At 35.9% G+C, this 16,804-nt stretch overlaps 1 protein-coding gene across 1 annotated transcript in view; it reads right to left on the bottom strand.

Moving 5' to 3' along the window:
* The window catches only part of IFT57 (intraflagellar transport 57), a 52,829-nt gene that overhangs the window by 20,849 nt on the left and 15,176 nt on the right, over positions 1-16,804 (bottom strand). The window contains exon 6 of the mRNA XM_019742955.3: positions 6,364-6,486. Within this exon, the coding sequence (XP_019598514.1) occupies positions 6,364-6,486 (123 nt within the window). The remainder of the gene's footprint in view (positions 1-6,363; positions 6,487-16,804) is intronic.

The raw sequence follows: 16,804 nt of genomic DNA, 5'->3' as shown, positions 1-16,804 counted from the left end.
TAAATCGAGAACGAGAGAAAATAATGCAATCAAGAGATGCAGTAAACACAAGATGTATGAGTCTGCTGCTGGTATAACACAACATACTGTCTTCCAGCAAACTGTATAAATACTATACACTTAGGCTAAATTTATAAAAAAAGAAATTCTTTCTTTAAAATAAATTAACCTTAGCTTACTGTAACGTTTTACTTCATAAACTTTAATTTTTTTAACTTTTCAACTCTTGTGATAACACTTAGCTTAAAACATAAACATGTTGTATAGCTATCCAAAAATATTTCTTTATAAAAATCCTTATTCTATAAGCGTATCTCTACTTTTTACTTTTTCTTTTTAAACATTTTTGTAAAAACTAAGAGACAAGCACACACATTAGCCTAGGCCTAGACACGAGGTCAGGAGCATCAGCATCACTGCCTCCACCTTCCCACCTTGTCCCGCTGGAAGGTCTCAGGGGCAATGACACGCAAGGAGCTGTCAGCTCCTGTGTCACTCTTTTCAGAAATATTACCATGGAGGTTTGTTTGGTTTGTTTCTTTTTTTTTTTTTTTCAGTCATAAGATTTGCTTGTAAGCAGATAATGCACCATGGATATTCCTCTCTATTAATGACAGCTATAACGTCCCTAGGCAATAGAAAATTTTCAGCTCCATTGTAATCTTATGGGACCACCATCGTATGTGTAGTCTGTCATTGACCAAAATAGCATTATGTGGTACATGACTGTATACAAAGGAACAAAACGACAATGGCCAGACCATCATACAAAATAGAATTCTGACCCACAATCTGCAGCAACTAGTTCAGGAAGCTAACCTCTAGCAATCAGCCCAAAGTGGTCAGGAGTTAATAACTGCCAGATTGCCCATTTCATGTGCCCCCCACCCCCTTCCAACGTAGGAGCAATCAGACACAGCCAAATGTCCTCCCCTAACCAATCACATAGGAGGACCTGCTTATAGATAGATCGCCTCCAAATTTCCTGTCATATCTGAAGCCTTCCCTTTTTCCCCACTATAAATCTTTTAAGTTCTCCTGCCTGCCTTTGAGCCTCTGCCAAACACAAGTGACGGTGGCTGGCTACCTTGCTATAGCAAACTCTGAATAAATAGCCTTTACTTGTTCTCATTTAGGTGGTCTCTGTTTATTTCCACAAAGTCAAATAAAGGCTTCCTTATTTATAGTAAAAATAAAACTCAAAGGGACAGAATAATTTTCCTCAATAAACAGCACTAAGTATTTATTTAGTGATTCAAAATTAATCAAAAACACAAAAAGTGAAATCTATGAATGTACGTCCACATTTCCTATTCCCATAGAAATATGGGGCATATCGAATTCTTTGGCAGCTCTGTTTCAACTACTATTATTATTCAACTCAGCAACTGTCAATTGATTCACTTAAAAGTTAAAAAGTAACTATTATGGAATAAAAAGTATTTCAATCATGTAGGAAAATATTATCCTTCCATAATTGTCATCAAAGACCCTGAAGAAGAGCCCCTTGCACAAGTTGAAGAAAGGTAACAGCAGCAACAACCCACAGGCTGGTCTGACTGTATGCTCTTGGAGCAATTACACATGATTTCTAAATCTAATTTCCTTTTAATGTTCATTTCTGCTTCCTCCTCTCCATGTTTTGCCTTTCAACTGGACTCCCACCTTCAACAACCACTTGTTTCTCTAAAATGACTAATTGGCAGATTCCATTTCTTGCTATTGGTCTGTGTTCTCACATCTTATGGTCCCTCTGCTTGCCCATATTCTAACCACCAGCTCTCCCTCTGTCATTCCTCCACCCAGATCTAGACCTCGTGCTTTGACCCCAAACTGCTTGGCTAAACCATCTCTGCTACCTGGCACTCGGCTGGATATTGATGGTAACCTTCCAGCACTACAGACAGCCATCTAAAGTTATAGTTTATAATTTTTAAGGATGTTTGGAAATGCTCATGATGGTATGTTATATTTAAAAAAAAAGGTATAATCTCAGATGTATACATAAAAGCACACAGAAATAGTGGTCAAAATATTTTAATTCCTCTGGCACCATTCTAAGTGCTTTAGGCATGTGAATTCATTTAATCCTTTTAATAATCCTTTGAGGTAGGTTTTATAATGAATTCCATTTTATAGATGAAGAAACTGAGGCAGAGTGGTTGAATAACTTGCCCACAGGGTCCAACAGCTAATAAGAATTAGAGCCAGGATTTGTATTCAAGTAAACTGGATTCAGAATGTTTGCTTTTAAGCAGTATGTTGTATTGTCACTACTCAAATAGGTAAGAGCCTGGGTTGCAGGTTCAAGTATCATGTCTGTCACTTACTAGGCAAAGGCAAGTTACTTAATTTCTCTGTGTTTCAGTTTCTTCAAAAGTAGTAAGAGGTGTCTTGCATCTCATAGGGCAGTGGAAAGGATTAAATGAGTTAATATATGTGAAGTGCTAAGAACAGCACTTGACACCCAGTAAACACTTGGTCAGTGTCAGTTGTTATTATCATCATGTTATATATACCTTTACTTGGGGAAAAAATTAGAATGATTTATCAAAGTGCTACTTACATGAATTTGATTACATCTGCATATAAGAATATCAGGCTGATGTTTATAAATACTCCCCTAAATGATGGAAGCATTAGAGCAGAAATTTTATAAATTCTTCCTGAATACTGATATAGGCACTGAATATAAAGGGCTATGATAGAAAACAGTAATATTACCACAACAATATTGTAACATAACAACAATTAACACTTGTTCGGCATTAACTATGTGTCAGACACTGTTCTTGGTACAACAACTCTGTGAGGTTAGTCCCATTTTACAGATCAGACGGGGAAAAGGAGGAACAGAGAAGTAGAGTAGCCTGTTCTGGGTCACACAACTAATAAGCAGTGTAAATATAAATTCTGGGTGCCAAGGGAAGGTGTATGAGACAGGCTCTGTCTTCTTTGGGTCTTTATAGCTACCACAGTTCCACTAAGTTTCTGAAATTTTGGTTCAATGAATCAGGAATTGAAAGTGGAACTACATGTGGGATTGCTACCTTCTAATTCCCAGCACACTGCCTGCCCTCTCTCCCCTTGAAATATTGCTTCCATATTATTTTTATAATTAAAAACAAAATTGTATTTTAAGAAGACTCAGAGATTAGGCTAATTCTTGACTAGTTACAGATTTAAATCTAGTCTGATTATAATCACATATGTTTGCACTTAGTTTTAAATTCCACCAGTTATGTAACACTTGTGAGTACTGCTGGGTCTAATAAAGAACAATACAAAAGAGATAAAAACACAGCAGAAAAGTAAAGGGTAAGAGAAATAAACAGAAGAAAATAAGGAGGGAAAGAACACAAGTACAAGATGTAAAGTCACCGTGTACCAACAATACTTGTAGACAATTTCATTAGCTACCACCGACATCTACTTAGCCTAGGTGTCCTCAGATTGTCTTTATAAGGAACTGATTCCTGAGCCTTACTCACTAGGTCATAACGGAGGCATTAACTAAATGACATAGGATTTGGCTGAATTTATTGACTCTCTTGGCAGATCTTCTGTGTCTTTAGACAGATTATTTCAAGTTGAGGCAGACCTGAGTTGGCCTCTGGGAGTATAACCACTCTGGAGGTAAACACTGGCAGCAGTCTCTATAAACAACACTACAAAGGAAACTACCAATATTGTCCATTCAAGCGAGCATATAACAAAAATCCTTTATCTCCATTGTGGAACATATTATTTGCATTTTTGGCATCATATTTATTTTCCTAATTGTAATTTGTTTAAGCTAATAACATTTGTTTGCATTCTTTGAGAACTGCAAAAACAGTAACAAGAAACAGGGATAAGTTAGCCTAGCAATAAAAACTTGATTACAACCTTATGGAGAATATACAAAATAAAATCTTGGTATATGATAAGATCTCATCAAAGCATACATATTATAGTATGCAAAAAGAACAGAAAAGGAGAGTTACTTTTTTTGTAATTCCCTGTTAGAACGTATACAAGAAATAAACTGAACTTGTGAGGAAACAAAGGCAAAACAAACATCTGACTCAGTGCCAAATAAACATGGGACTTAACTACTACTAACACAAGAATATTTTAAAGAAATTTATAATGGATTTAAATAATGGAGGCCCTTTATTACTTATCTCCCACATATCTATGCTACTTAAAACTAATCTAACAGTGATCAGTAAAACACGCTGATCTGAAAATAATTAATTACTGTTTTCCCCTCAGACACAAAGTTGAAATCTCTAAATGTCCTACCTAGCCTTTGTTGAGTAAAAGGTTATTGTTTTGGCCAAAAGTAAAGGAGAGGGTTCGGTTTTGGTAGAGGCAGGATTTGGGGAAGAACGGGATCTACCATGATGCTGGGATCAACCTCTTCTGAAGAAGGATAACGAGTCTGTGAGGAAACTCATATGTAACCAGATTATTTTTATTTCTGAGACATAAAAAACATTTATCTATTCATTAGTCCCTTATTTTCTCAAAACAATGTATAACTTTATTTTTCTTAAGTAGGCTGAACATTTGCTGCATCTGAAGTACTTAGAGGAAAGAAAAGCTTGTCAAATACTAAACACAAACACCAAATGATCTAGAGAAGAATTCTGAAAAAGCAACCAAATGTGACTTTTGGTCAGTATGTCTTACCACAAAAATCTAAGTTCAACATAATATTGACATATTCTAAAAACTGCTAAAAAGAAAAATCCAAAACTTGGTCTGACATTTTGGAATCTTGCCTATGAAATTGGATGGTGTAATTAATTTGGCACAGTATTTCCTCCTAAGATCAAGGCTGGTAATGTACGTCATGAGGCTGAGAGTCCAACTTTCAAATGGTTAGGTTTTCCCCAAAGAAGGAAAACATTGATTCTTTAAGAACACAAGCTTTTGATTACTACAATATTGGTTTGTAATAGAATTTGACCTGTACTTAGTTTTGTGAAAAACTATATATATTAGCAGTTACATTTATATTCTTTTATCTTTATTCAGTTACTTCTATTATGTGGAAATCAATAACCGTGCTTAAAAAAACACTCTCTTGTGATCCTATTAGGTTCTAAATGAGATGTTTGATTTCAAGATTTTACTTAGCTTGAAAGTAAACAAATTAAACTTGCTTCCTTGTGGGATTAAGAGGTACTTGAGCATTCCCAACCACACAATTATTTTAACATATCATTCTAACTAGAATCCCAATAGTGATTTTTAATTTTATGAAGAGACTTTGTTCTGAATAAAACTAAAGAATCAGAAATGGGATTTTTAGAAAAAAATACATTTTTGCAAATGATGACTTGCAGGATCTAATTAATGAAGAAATTCTTATTAATATGTATTTATATGAGCGCATAAGAGATATGGAAGCAATGAATTCACCCCTAATGTAGTCAAATAGCTGTCTTCTGTAATGATTGGGTAAATACATGGTAAACAGGCTGCAGGATTTGCCCACTTACCTTAGATAACGTTTGTTCCACAGCTATTCACAGTCTAGTAAGACCTCTGCTGCCCTTATCCTGTTCTAGGACACCCTACAAGTCTAGGCTACTTCTTACTCTCTCTAGGATACAGTTCTACAAGCCCAAATCTGGACATTCTAAGAATGAATTAGCTTCCAGGGCACTCTGAAAACAGTAATCTTTGCAGGGCTTCTACTTTGGGGGCTGTATAGGACCACATTTTCAGAGTGACACGCTTCCCTGGAACCTTGTTCCATAATGCTGGGGCATGTCCTCAGCCTCAAAGGCTGAAAATTCCTTAGTTTCATTACCTAGATGTCTCTCTAGCCCCTTTTGTATAGATGACTATATTACAGTACTAATGAGAACAGTTTTGTCTAGTTAGCTATTCGCTTGTTCTAAAGTTCTTACTAATAAATTGTAGGTAAAAAGGATGCAGAAACTTGATTAAATGGACCAGTTCATCTGGCCTAATTCCCAAATCTAATTGCATATGATTTTTTAATTATTTTCTTAATATTTAACTTTTAATCATATGCATAGAATAGATTCTGTAAGGCAACTTCCAGGATATCTTCTGTTTTGCCATTCAGCAGAATTCTAAATCATCTTCTAACTCTACTCAATTGGTATACACTCCTGGAATTCTAATTTCATTCATTATTCACCTAAGATCCATTCCTTGCTTTTTGGATTCTATTACACTGTTTATTCATTCTATGACAATTTATTAAATCTCTAATAACACAAAACACTGGAAACTGAATCTTAATGCCCTTCTTAAAACACTGGTGTAGTGGGAGTACCCTTGACCCTGAAATTGCCTTATGAAAATCTATCTGAACAAAATGTGTTCTCTCCGCTATACCTTATTGTCGGTCCTAATCGTGACTTTCAGTTGTGGTAGTACACGCTCCACTTCTAGACTCCATTCTGCAGCATCTGTTGTGGATTCTAAAATATCTTCTTGTTTGGCAGACTCGTTCATATCCTAAGAAAGGAAAGATATCACAAGATTGAGAGTTTATAAAAAGAAGTGGTAAAATTTTGAGGCTTTTTAGCAGCACTGCACAATTTACATCAAGCATGGCAGTGTTAAAATTATAGTGGCAAAAGAAATTCTTTTTTGTCCTCCTATCCATGTCAAACGAAAATAATGCACCAACCTGGTAGAATAGCAAAATAAGTATTTTTAAAAAGAAGCAAATATATGATTCAACTATTTTTACAAAGAACAAAGTTTTTGAGTTATCAGAGTGAGCTCATTGGGGGATACTATCAATGGACAAGCCATTTACGCATGTTAACTGGTAACAGTAGGAGAGACACACATGTTTGGTAAGAAAACACTGTCTTGGTTTGAATGTACTATACTGAAATACAAACCCAAAATCTGAAAGACAAAAACGGTAAGATCCCAGAAGCAAAGGGCTCATTATTTATAGATTTTGTATTCATAATTAAAGTGATATTTTAGTTAGGTAAAACTATAAGGTAGCTTAAAAATGTGATTTAATACAGCCCTACTTGAACTCAATAGTGTGGGGGCCACATTTCTGCATTTGCTTTCTGCTGTTCAGTAATAAAGTCAATTCATGCCTGTTTTGGAAACCTTTCTGTTTTCCCCCATTTTCTCAGCTTCTCACATTTCAGCATTAAGTATGTATGAATCTGAAAATGTAGAGAATGCACAAATTAATTATTTAAAGGTAAAGCCTAACACGTTAATTTTGATAGCAATTTTTCCTTTTAAGCTTCCTTGATAAATTACAAGAAAATGTAAGGAAAAATTTATTAATATGGAAAAAAAGAAACCTGAGAGACATAAACAGCCAAATACAATGTCTGAACCTTATATGGGCTCTAATTTGAACAATCTGTAAAAGGACATTTTTGAGACAACCAGGGAAATTTGAATGTGGAAGAGTATTAGACAACATTAAGGAATTATTAATATTATTAATTTTATAGGTATGATAATAGCATGGTGGTTATGTTTGAAAATAGGCCTTATAAATTAGAGATAAATTCTGAAATATTTACAGGTGAATTGACATGATGTCTAAAATTTACTTTAAAACTATGGGGCAAAGACAGGAGGGGTGTTCGGAAGAAACATGATTGACAAAATGTTAGCTGTTGAAACTGGGTAATGTTGCATAAGGGTTCATTATCATATTCTCTTCTTTTAAGTTTGAAATAGTCCATAATCATATTCCATGATATAGTCTTTTAAAAATAAAATACTATGTAAACAATCTCATGGTGAAATTACATTCTCAATGTGAATTTGTGTCACTAATAGACATTTCTTAAATGAAAGCTCATAGACAAGTCTTTCCAATTTTAGTCAACCACAAAGTACAAGAATAACCTTAAATTGGGATTTGTATTTTGGTTAGAGCCTGAGGTCTTTAGGGGCTTTGAACTTACTCCTCACTGAGTCTTTAGGGCATTACTAATGGAAGAAAGCACCTCTCTCCTGCCTCTTAGCTTGTATTAGCAAGTTCTGAACAGAGCCTTGTAAGGAGTATATATTACTGTTTGTTCAGAAATTCAGGGGGCTATATAGTTCTAACCACACAATTAGAGAATGGATAACTAAATATGCTTTTACATTTTATAATATGTGGTGTGAATTTATTTAATCACATTTTATTTAAACCGGCAGTATTTTTTTTTAAAGCATTACTTTAAGAAAACTAAAATGTAGAAACTCTAAGTGAAAAGTGTTCCAGATTATATTTTAAACATTACAGCTCTCATTTAAATGTAGAAACACTGTATTATTTTGAGTATTTAACAGAATGCTATGTGTGTCTATGTAAACTGAATCCAGGGTAGCATAAGGGCAGCATAGCTGGCGAGAGGTTGCAGAATCCACGAAATAGACCTGTGTGACGTTGTATCAGAATGTATGTGACAGCAGGAGAAGAGATACTGGGCCTCGCAGTTGAAACCTAAAGCCATGAGGAAAATTCATGTTATATAACTCCACATTGGCACCCGTAAAATGCATACACTTGGAGGAGCGAGGTAACTGCAACTCGTTGGCACATTCCAATATCTGTGCAGCTCTAGGAGGCTCAACTCTGACTGACTCATTTTCCAAACCAAACAGGGCAGACTTGTGGGGATGCGGGTAGAGTGAGAGGATGTATACACCACCAGTTTTATGTGAGCCCTGACATTTGGGGTATATGTGAAGTATATACACAGGCTTGCTCCTGCCAGGGCTATGGGCCCCCATATCCCGACCCCGCAGAGCCAGACTAGCCAAAGGGGCACATCCTTTAAGCAGCAGTTTTGCATGATTTTTAATAGAACGTAGATATTCTGCTCACTGATTTAAAAATAAGTTTGATTTACGGGACCACTGCTTGGATGAACTGAAGGTGGATGCTACTGATGAAATCTCTGAGCCAATGCTCCTGACCCCATGCCCTCATTCCCACCCCTCCTTTTTCCATTCCTTACAGGAAGGTGGAGTCCAGGATCACCAAACTAGGCCAGAGAGGGTACCCATCAACATTCCCACTTTTTTTTCAGGACTGAACATAGAATTGTTCAAGTTGTGCATAACATACTCAAAAATTTTACTCAAGGATGGGCACATTTTTCTAATTTTCACAAGGGAAATGGATTAGCAGTGGTCCTGTTTGAATCAGACTCAGAATCTAAGAGTAGGGTATCTGGAGATTAAATACTGCATTTCGATATCCCAATGCATCAGGTACTGTTTGTTTTGTATATGGAGTCCTTTAGAAAGTCGCATTTACCCTTCTTAGCTTATTACTAAATGTAGCTGCTCAAAAGTTTTCACTCACTTCTAGGCCATAGTTAATATATGAGGGGAAATGGTCCAGTCATTAAATGAAGAAAGGGCAAAAAGAGGACATTAGGCTTGGTAGAGCAGCATTAACTTATTCAAACTATACAGCTTCTTTCTACTTCCATGTTTGCACATCTATTTCATAACCTCGTTCCTCACTCTAAATTTCCTAATGCCTAATATGTGGATACATTAACTGAGCAAGCCCTATACAGGAAGTATAAATCATTTAAAAATTCCATACCATGTCTTGGTTATAATACTTTGAGAAAACCTTTCCTTTCCAATTGTTTCTCCATTTAACAAATGGTATTTTATGTGGCTCAATGAGTGTAAGAGAAATACATTGCTGTTTCCATTTAATCAAAATTTTATAACATCATGACAAAGTCCCTATCTGAAACATTAACTAAGATAAAGCAGAGCTCTTGGGAAATTGTGTTTTCCAGTTAATGCTGCTGAAGAAACAATTAACTCAATAAGACACAGGCTATCCAGAAGTCTCATTTATAATTAATTAATTTACCAATAAGCCATTTGTTAAGTTCCCATAACATGCAAGGTAAGAATCCTGGCACTGTGCTCAGTGTGGAAAGATAAAAGGATTTAATCCACAACTGCTAAGAGTTTACAGCCTATTAGGAAGGGTCTGAGGCTAGTCAATGGGGTAATATTTGGATCAGTCCTAAGAAAAAGAAACTAATGATAACTGACCCTAAGACTGCCCAAGGAAGGGTGGAAGATAACAGTCTGAACTATCCCATAACAGCCTTGGGTTCAAATAGTGGGGTATACCACCAAAGTCAATTCAAGTATCAAACAGGCAGTATTAATATTTCCCAGGTAGTATTAACGAAATACTATGTTCTACATACGGGGGTGCCAAAAAAATGTATACACATGATCATCTTTTGTTATCGGCATATATTGAGTATTACAATTTCAATCAAGTTTTTAACCTTTCTTAAAATATGTATACCTTTTTTGGCACCCTCTATATATGCATATATACATGTGACATACATATACGTATGTGTGTATGTATGTAGACATGCAGACACACATGTACATATATATATATATGTGTGTGTGTTTCCAAAACTAATTATGGATACCCTACAATACTGCCCTTGATCACTGATTGAGAAACACCTTGTGTAGTAAACATATTAATATATGGCTGCATGAGCAGACCCAAGAGTGAAGCTCAAGGCTCAGGCATCCGTGAGAAGACATTTCCTTGGGAATGAAGACTACAAGTTGGAATATACAGAGAGACCACAAGTTCCGATGGGAATCTGGCCAGGAGAATCTAGATCACAAGAGTCTGGGCAGAAACTGGATTCACAGACTTCCAGGTGAAAACGGGAGATGAAGGGAAGGCCAAAAGGATCCCAGCATTGAAGTAGCAATGAAGCAAGAGCAAGTGGAGGTGCTTGACTCTTCAATTACCAAGCCCAAATCCCTGTCTCTCAGGAGGATGCGGCACCACTGTCAGGCTGGAGACTGGTAAAGGGTGACATTTACCGAGGGTAACATAATCTTTTCTTGATGTCGCTTATTGTACTATTCTTTATAATGATGCTCCCAGGGCTGAAAAATCTGGATATGACTGATCCACACTGAATGACCCCAGATAGCTATAATTTTTTGTTTTTTTCATTCCTGTGTCTGTTTTTAAAGTGTTCCTGCAGCTTCTCTTGTTACCCAGATACTAAGGATCACCCTTGGATGTCTCCGATTGCCTATAGCATCTCTCCCTCCTCTTAAACTGCTGTGAGTTTAAAAACCTAATATCCAAGCTGGTCACCGCAATAAACTTTAATAATAATAATAATAATAATAATAATAATAACCTCTAATATACAAGCTTGTTAGAATTTAGGTAAATACAGGGGGGGAAGTGAGAGCTCAGGAGACGGGGGGGGGGGTGAGTTTGGGACTCTTCACAGAAATTTTTTTAAATGGAAGCAGTTATACTTATTTTGGTTGCTCAGAGGCCTGTATTGCATTATTCCTCATTTGATGCTTTGTTCAAGATAGGATAGGTGGCCAAGAAGCTAAGTATCAAATATATATATATATATGGTATTACCATGAATTAAGCAGGGTTTCTCCTAAGAGTATCTAGTGTCGCTCTTTCTTTATCATATATCAATAAAAGAAAAACTAGATAGAGGGATACATAACAAGTTATTTCAATCAAGAAGTATTCCCTCAAAACCCAATGACTTTAACAAATCACATTTTAAGGTGGAGAATGAAATTCTTTTATGTCTCTACAAGTCAATTCTTCTTCATGATTAAAGCAGCATAAATCATGAGTTTGATTTACTGTTATCTTTCCAAATTAGGTTTTACATGATTTAACATTATTACCATGAAGAAAAATGTTTAATAACATACGAAAAGTATTTCACATTTGTTCTGAAATTAAATCCTGGCTATAATGTATTGAAAGAAATAGACTGATGGTAGCTTCTGTCTTTAAATATATGAAGTTCATAAAGTTATTTTTTTAAGTTTAATTTTAAGATTAACAAAATAAATTTTATCCTGACTCAAAATGTGAACTAACATTTGAGTAAACTATGCTCCCACAAATCAAAAAAGTGAAAAGAAAGCTCTCCAAATTCACACAAATGAATTTAATTTTCTAATAAGAAATCCGAAATTATTTTTCAATGAGAATTCAACTTCCAATATTATTCCTGTTTATCATATCAAATACCTACCTTTGCTACTACATTAGCTACTTGAATATACACTAAGTGCTAAGGTAAAATCATCTCTGATTTTTCACTTTTCTCAAAATAAAACCAAAAGTACTCCAAGAAGTATGTATGGAGAAACTACTATAGACATTATCTTAGTGTCGTAGATTATGCAAAACTAAGTTCAATTCTTTATGGCTTGAATTTCTATAAGATTTCTTTTACCTGAGCTGACAACTTCATGGATATACCAGAGCCCAAATACATTTGAAGAGCTCAATTCATATACCTACTGAGAGGGACATGAAAATCCAACTAATTGTCAAGATTAAATATGTAATCCCAAGAGTCTAGGAAAAGAGAACTAAGTTGTCTTGAGAATCACCACAGTATAGTGTAAATATAAAGAGGATGGGTCTGAAATCCCATCTCTGCTCAATTCTACCACCATCACTTACTAGGTGTTGGTCAATGTTACTTAACCTCTCTAAATCTCAGGGTTCCTATCTGCAAAATGGGGATAATAATAGTACCTTCCTCTTTGGAAGGGTTGCTGTGAGGATTAAATTAGATGATGTATTTAAAAGGCCTGTGCAGTTCCTGGTACATAGTAAGCCCCCAATACACTACAGCAGTTATTCTTACCATTATGTGCCCAGCATGGTACTAGATGCTTTTACATACGGGTTAGATGCCCAAAAACAACACCATAAATCAAGGGAGTCTTATTCCCATTTTTGCAAATGAGTAAAGTAAGGTACAGAACAGTTAGGTAATTTTCCCAATGTCGCCTCATTAATAAGTGGCAGGGCCCCAGGCAATGTCATTCTACAGCACAAACTCTGAAACTCCTCACTATATGTCTATCAATCCTTTATCATAAAGGTTACAACTATATTCCCCCAGTTTATCACTTGTCTTTTAACTTTATGGTGTTCCCTACCCAACCCTCTATATATAAGGTTTTAATTTTTATGTATTCAGACTTATGAATATTTTTCTTTTATGGTTTTTAGTTTTCTTGGCATGCTTTATCGTGCCTATTTCAACCCATACGCATAACACTTCGCACTCATGTTTTTGTTTCTTGTGCCTCATCATTTTTTAAATTTGTTGATCCATGTGGGGTTTATTTGGGTATAAGGTATGAGGGAGGAGTACATCTTTTTTTTCTCCAAATGAATAGCCTGTTATCCCATCACCATTTAAGTGAATAATTCAATTTTCCCTACTGATATGCATTGCTTCATATACTGATACCACTATATATATTTGGATTCTTTTATGAACTCTGCACTTCATTAACCTATTTCTGCGCATAATTTTTTTTTCAGAATTACAAAAAATTACACAAATAGCACAAAAAATTCCCATATATCCTTCATCCACACTCACTAAATGTTAGCATGTTGCATAACGTCAGAGCAATTATGCATAAAGGGATATAATGTTTATATCTGGATGCTGCGATTTGGAGAAAATTTCACATTTTTCTTTGGACTTTTCTGTGCTTTCATTTCAAAAAGGAATATATTTTACTTTGAAAAAGAATAAAGTATTTTCATTAAAAGCAGGTAAAATTATAAATTTGATTAACTTCCAAAAACTATTGAGTACAGGTGGTAAATGCTTTAGGTATTTGAATGAGAGAGAACATGTTTTAATGGTGATGTGAGGCTTAAAATTAACCTTACAAAGATGTATGGAATGTAAATAGGCAGAAAAGAGACAAGCCACATGTTACAGTCAAGAAAGCATCATAAGCCAAAATATTGAAATAGGAATAAACATGGCTTGTGAAGATCACAAGAAGAGAGACGAGGGGTTTAGAAAGGTGAATGTTGGAGAACAGCAAAAAGAGTTGAATACATTGTGACAGGCATAGAGGCTAGGCTGTCCTCTAAGCCAGAGGGGAGGCAAAGAAGAATCACAAGCAAAGTACAATGACTTTATTTATCCAACAGATCTTTATTTAATGCCTACTCTATGTCAGGTTTGCTCTATTCCAGGGACAGAGTAAAATAGTAGAAATCCTCATAAAACATTCTAGCTATGTTTTATGAAGATTTGTAGGTCATAGGATTAAATGACACTGGGGTGATTAAGGAAGATGTCACTTAGGAAGTGGTAGTTGAGCTGAACCTTGAGCATTTAGAATCAGGCAGAGAGATGATGTGAAGGCATTTCAGATAAGAGACAAAGGAGAAGAGGAAGGATGGGATGGGATGGGATGGGACGGGACGGGACAGGACGGGACGGGACGGGACCGGTCGGGATGGGAGCAGACATGCTTGCGAGCTTGTGAGGTGTTTGGAAACCTTTGAGAGGATCCGTTTACCTGGAATAAATTTATTCCAGGGGAAGAAAATAAGGCTATGTGGACAGTGTCAAATTGCTAAGGGTCTTGAAAGCCAGGCCCAAAATTTGTTTTATAATCTCTATAAATGACCCTGTAGGCACTGAAAAGCCATCAAAAGTTACTGAAGTCAAAATGACCTGATACATTTCATGTTTGGTAAGATAGAGGAGTATGGTGAAAACTATTTTGGAAAGGGGTGGGGGTGGAATTAAAGGATAAGGACCAAAGACGATTCAGAACATCACTATTACATAATCCAGACACATAAAAAGGACCTGATTTTGAGACAGATGAAGGGATGGATATGAGAGATATTTCAAAGGCAGCATCCACAGGTCTTGGGACTAACTAGGTGTCCTGGATGACAAGGAACCATTAGTCAGATATGCAAAGCACTAACACTGCTACAGCTAGAGCTGGGTGGTGATGGGGGTAGGTGGGTTTAAAAATCTTTAAACAGGTTTATAGAGGACTGAAAAAAAGTACACATTCTGGGTATCCGTCTAATATGCTGAATTACATAACAAATATCTGCTATTAGTGTTGATTTAGGAAATATAACCTATCCATTTATAAAATGACATCTCTCAAATGATTGCTGGAAAATACCGTTATCTTACTTTTCCTTAAATTCGCCTTAGTCACTTCTGTAGGGGAGACCTTATGTGACAACAGATTTAGTCTAGTGTGCCTTCAATAACAAATCATGTGACAGATTATAAGAATAAAACCATGGTATCCCCAGGGCTTCCTAATTTCAAAATGGAAGCTTCTTGATAACTTATATCCCATGTAATAAGCTTCTTACTCAAAAATACTCATGGCAATATAGAAACTGATTGTATTGTGCTATTGAAGCTTTTTCTAGTCTCCCACTGCACATAATATTGGTAACTAATCCCTACCTCTAGGAAAAGTGAAACATTCTACAAAATAAGAATTATGCATCAAGTTTATGCATCAAGTGCATAATCTATACCAGCACCACACTGGGTGCTGTCCACAATTTAGGTTATGTTAATCTCAAAACAACCCTGGGCAGAATTATGTCCCTATTTTACAGATAAGAAAGCAGAGTCACAGAGAGGTTAATTCATTATGTTCACAGGGCTAGAGTTGCAGTTAGGATTTTATCTACAGCTGCTATTTCCTCCATGGCATCTGCCTTGAAGGTATGGACTCAGAATTGGAAGGGACCCTGAAAAGTCCTTGACCTACTTCTTGCTGGGCTTCCAATAAAACCAGGATGAAAAATAAGGATCTTTCCTATTTCAAGCGTAGATTCAAAAACGACATTAAAGATCAAGAAAAGCTCTTCTTTTATACCCAGGAAGAACTGCTGTTTGAGCCTCCTCCGAGCAGTGAGGAGTGCTTTTTTCTCTAACCTACATTTCCTATTCACCTCCAGATGTAAAACGGATGGGGTGGCGCAGGTTAGTTACTATAGAATGAAAAGCATTGACTCAGTCATATTGTGTTCCATCACATTTACACATGTGGCATTTTAATTGCGTCTCCTGTGAAATAACAGACTTCTCATTGTCACAACACAGATAGTAGGACTAACATTCAAATGTTTCAGGAAAGAAGAAAAAAACATTTTCCTCAAGCAGGCATCTAAACCACTGGTAACTTATGGGGCAAGTTATGTTGTAGTAGAACAGTATTTTTTCCCTATATTACTTAGATAGGACATTTTGTCGAGAAGTGTAAATTATATGCAAAAATGAAGAAAATTTAAAGAAGTTAAGATATTATCTGAAGTAGATCCATCTTATTTTCCTTTTTGATTACATGGTAGACTTGCCATGATGACACTTTAAAACTGAAATGACATTTTTATTCTAAGCCTACATTTTTACTTCCTTACAGTTTTTGCTTTTTAAGCTAAAAATTCTCTCCTTGGTACAATGAATTTTTGCTAAGTAATTAAAAACCAATTGTGTTTAAACCTTTTGAGATAGTTGGTTTTATGCTGTCTAACTCAGGAGTTGGTTTCTAAAACCTCAAATTTAGCATCTCAAGGAAGAATGGTATCTATGGCATGTTTAAAAAAAATGTTTTGAAATGAAGTGATGGGCATTTAAAAATAGAATTCAGAGAGCGCACAGCTTCCCTCCCATCTTTTTTTCAGTGGGGAGAATGACACATCTGCGTTATGCTTCCAGAACACTGTCACTGTGATTCTATTGAGCTGTAGAATGGAGGGGAGCTACAAAGACCACTCCTAATTACAGTGTCGCTACCATGAACATACACGCAATGTTCAATGGACACAGTAACATTAGGAATAGAAATGACCAGAACACCTCCCTCACACCTTGCCACCAGAGCCTTCCTTCCCAGCTCCCACCCCTCACATCTCTGAATATTCTGCTGCACCCCTAACCATCACAGGCCCTGC

This window comes from Rhinolophus sinicus, chromosome 17, assembly GCF_057876585.1.
Source record: "Rhinolophus sinicus isolate RSI-liver-muscle chromosome 17, RSI-T2T, whole genome shotgun sequence".
NCBI lineage: Eukaryota > Metazoa > Chordata > Mammalia > Chiroptera > Rhinolophidae > Rhinolophus > Rhinolophus sinicus.
The sequence above is the reverse complement of the archived record's forward strand: the minus strand, read 5'-3'. Positions and strand labels throughout refer to the sequence as shown.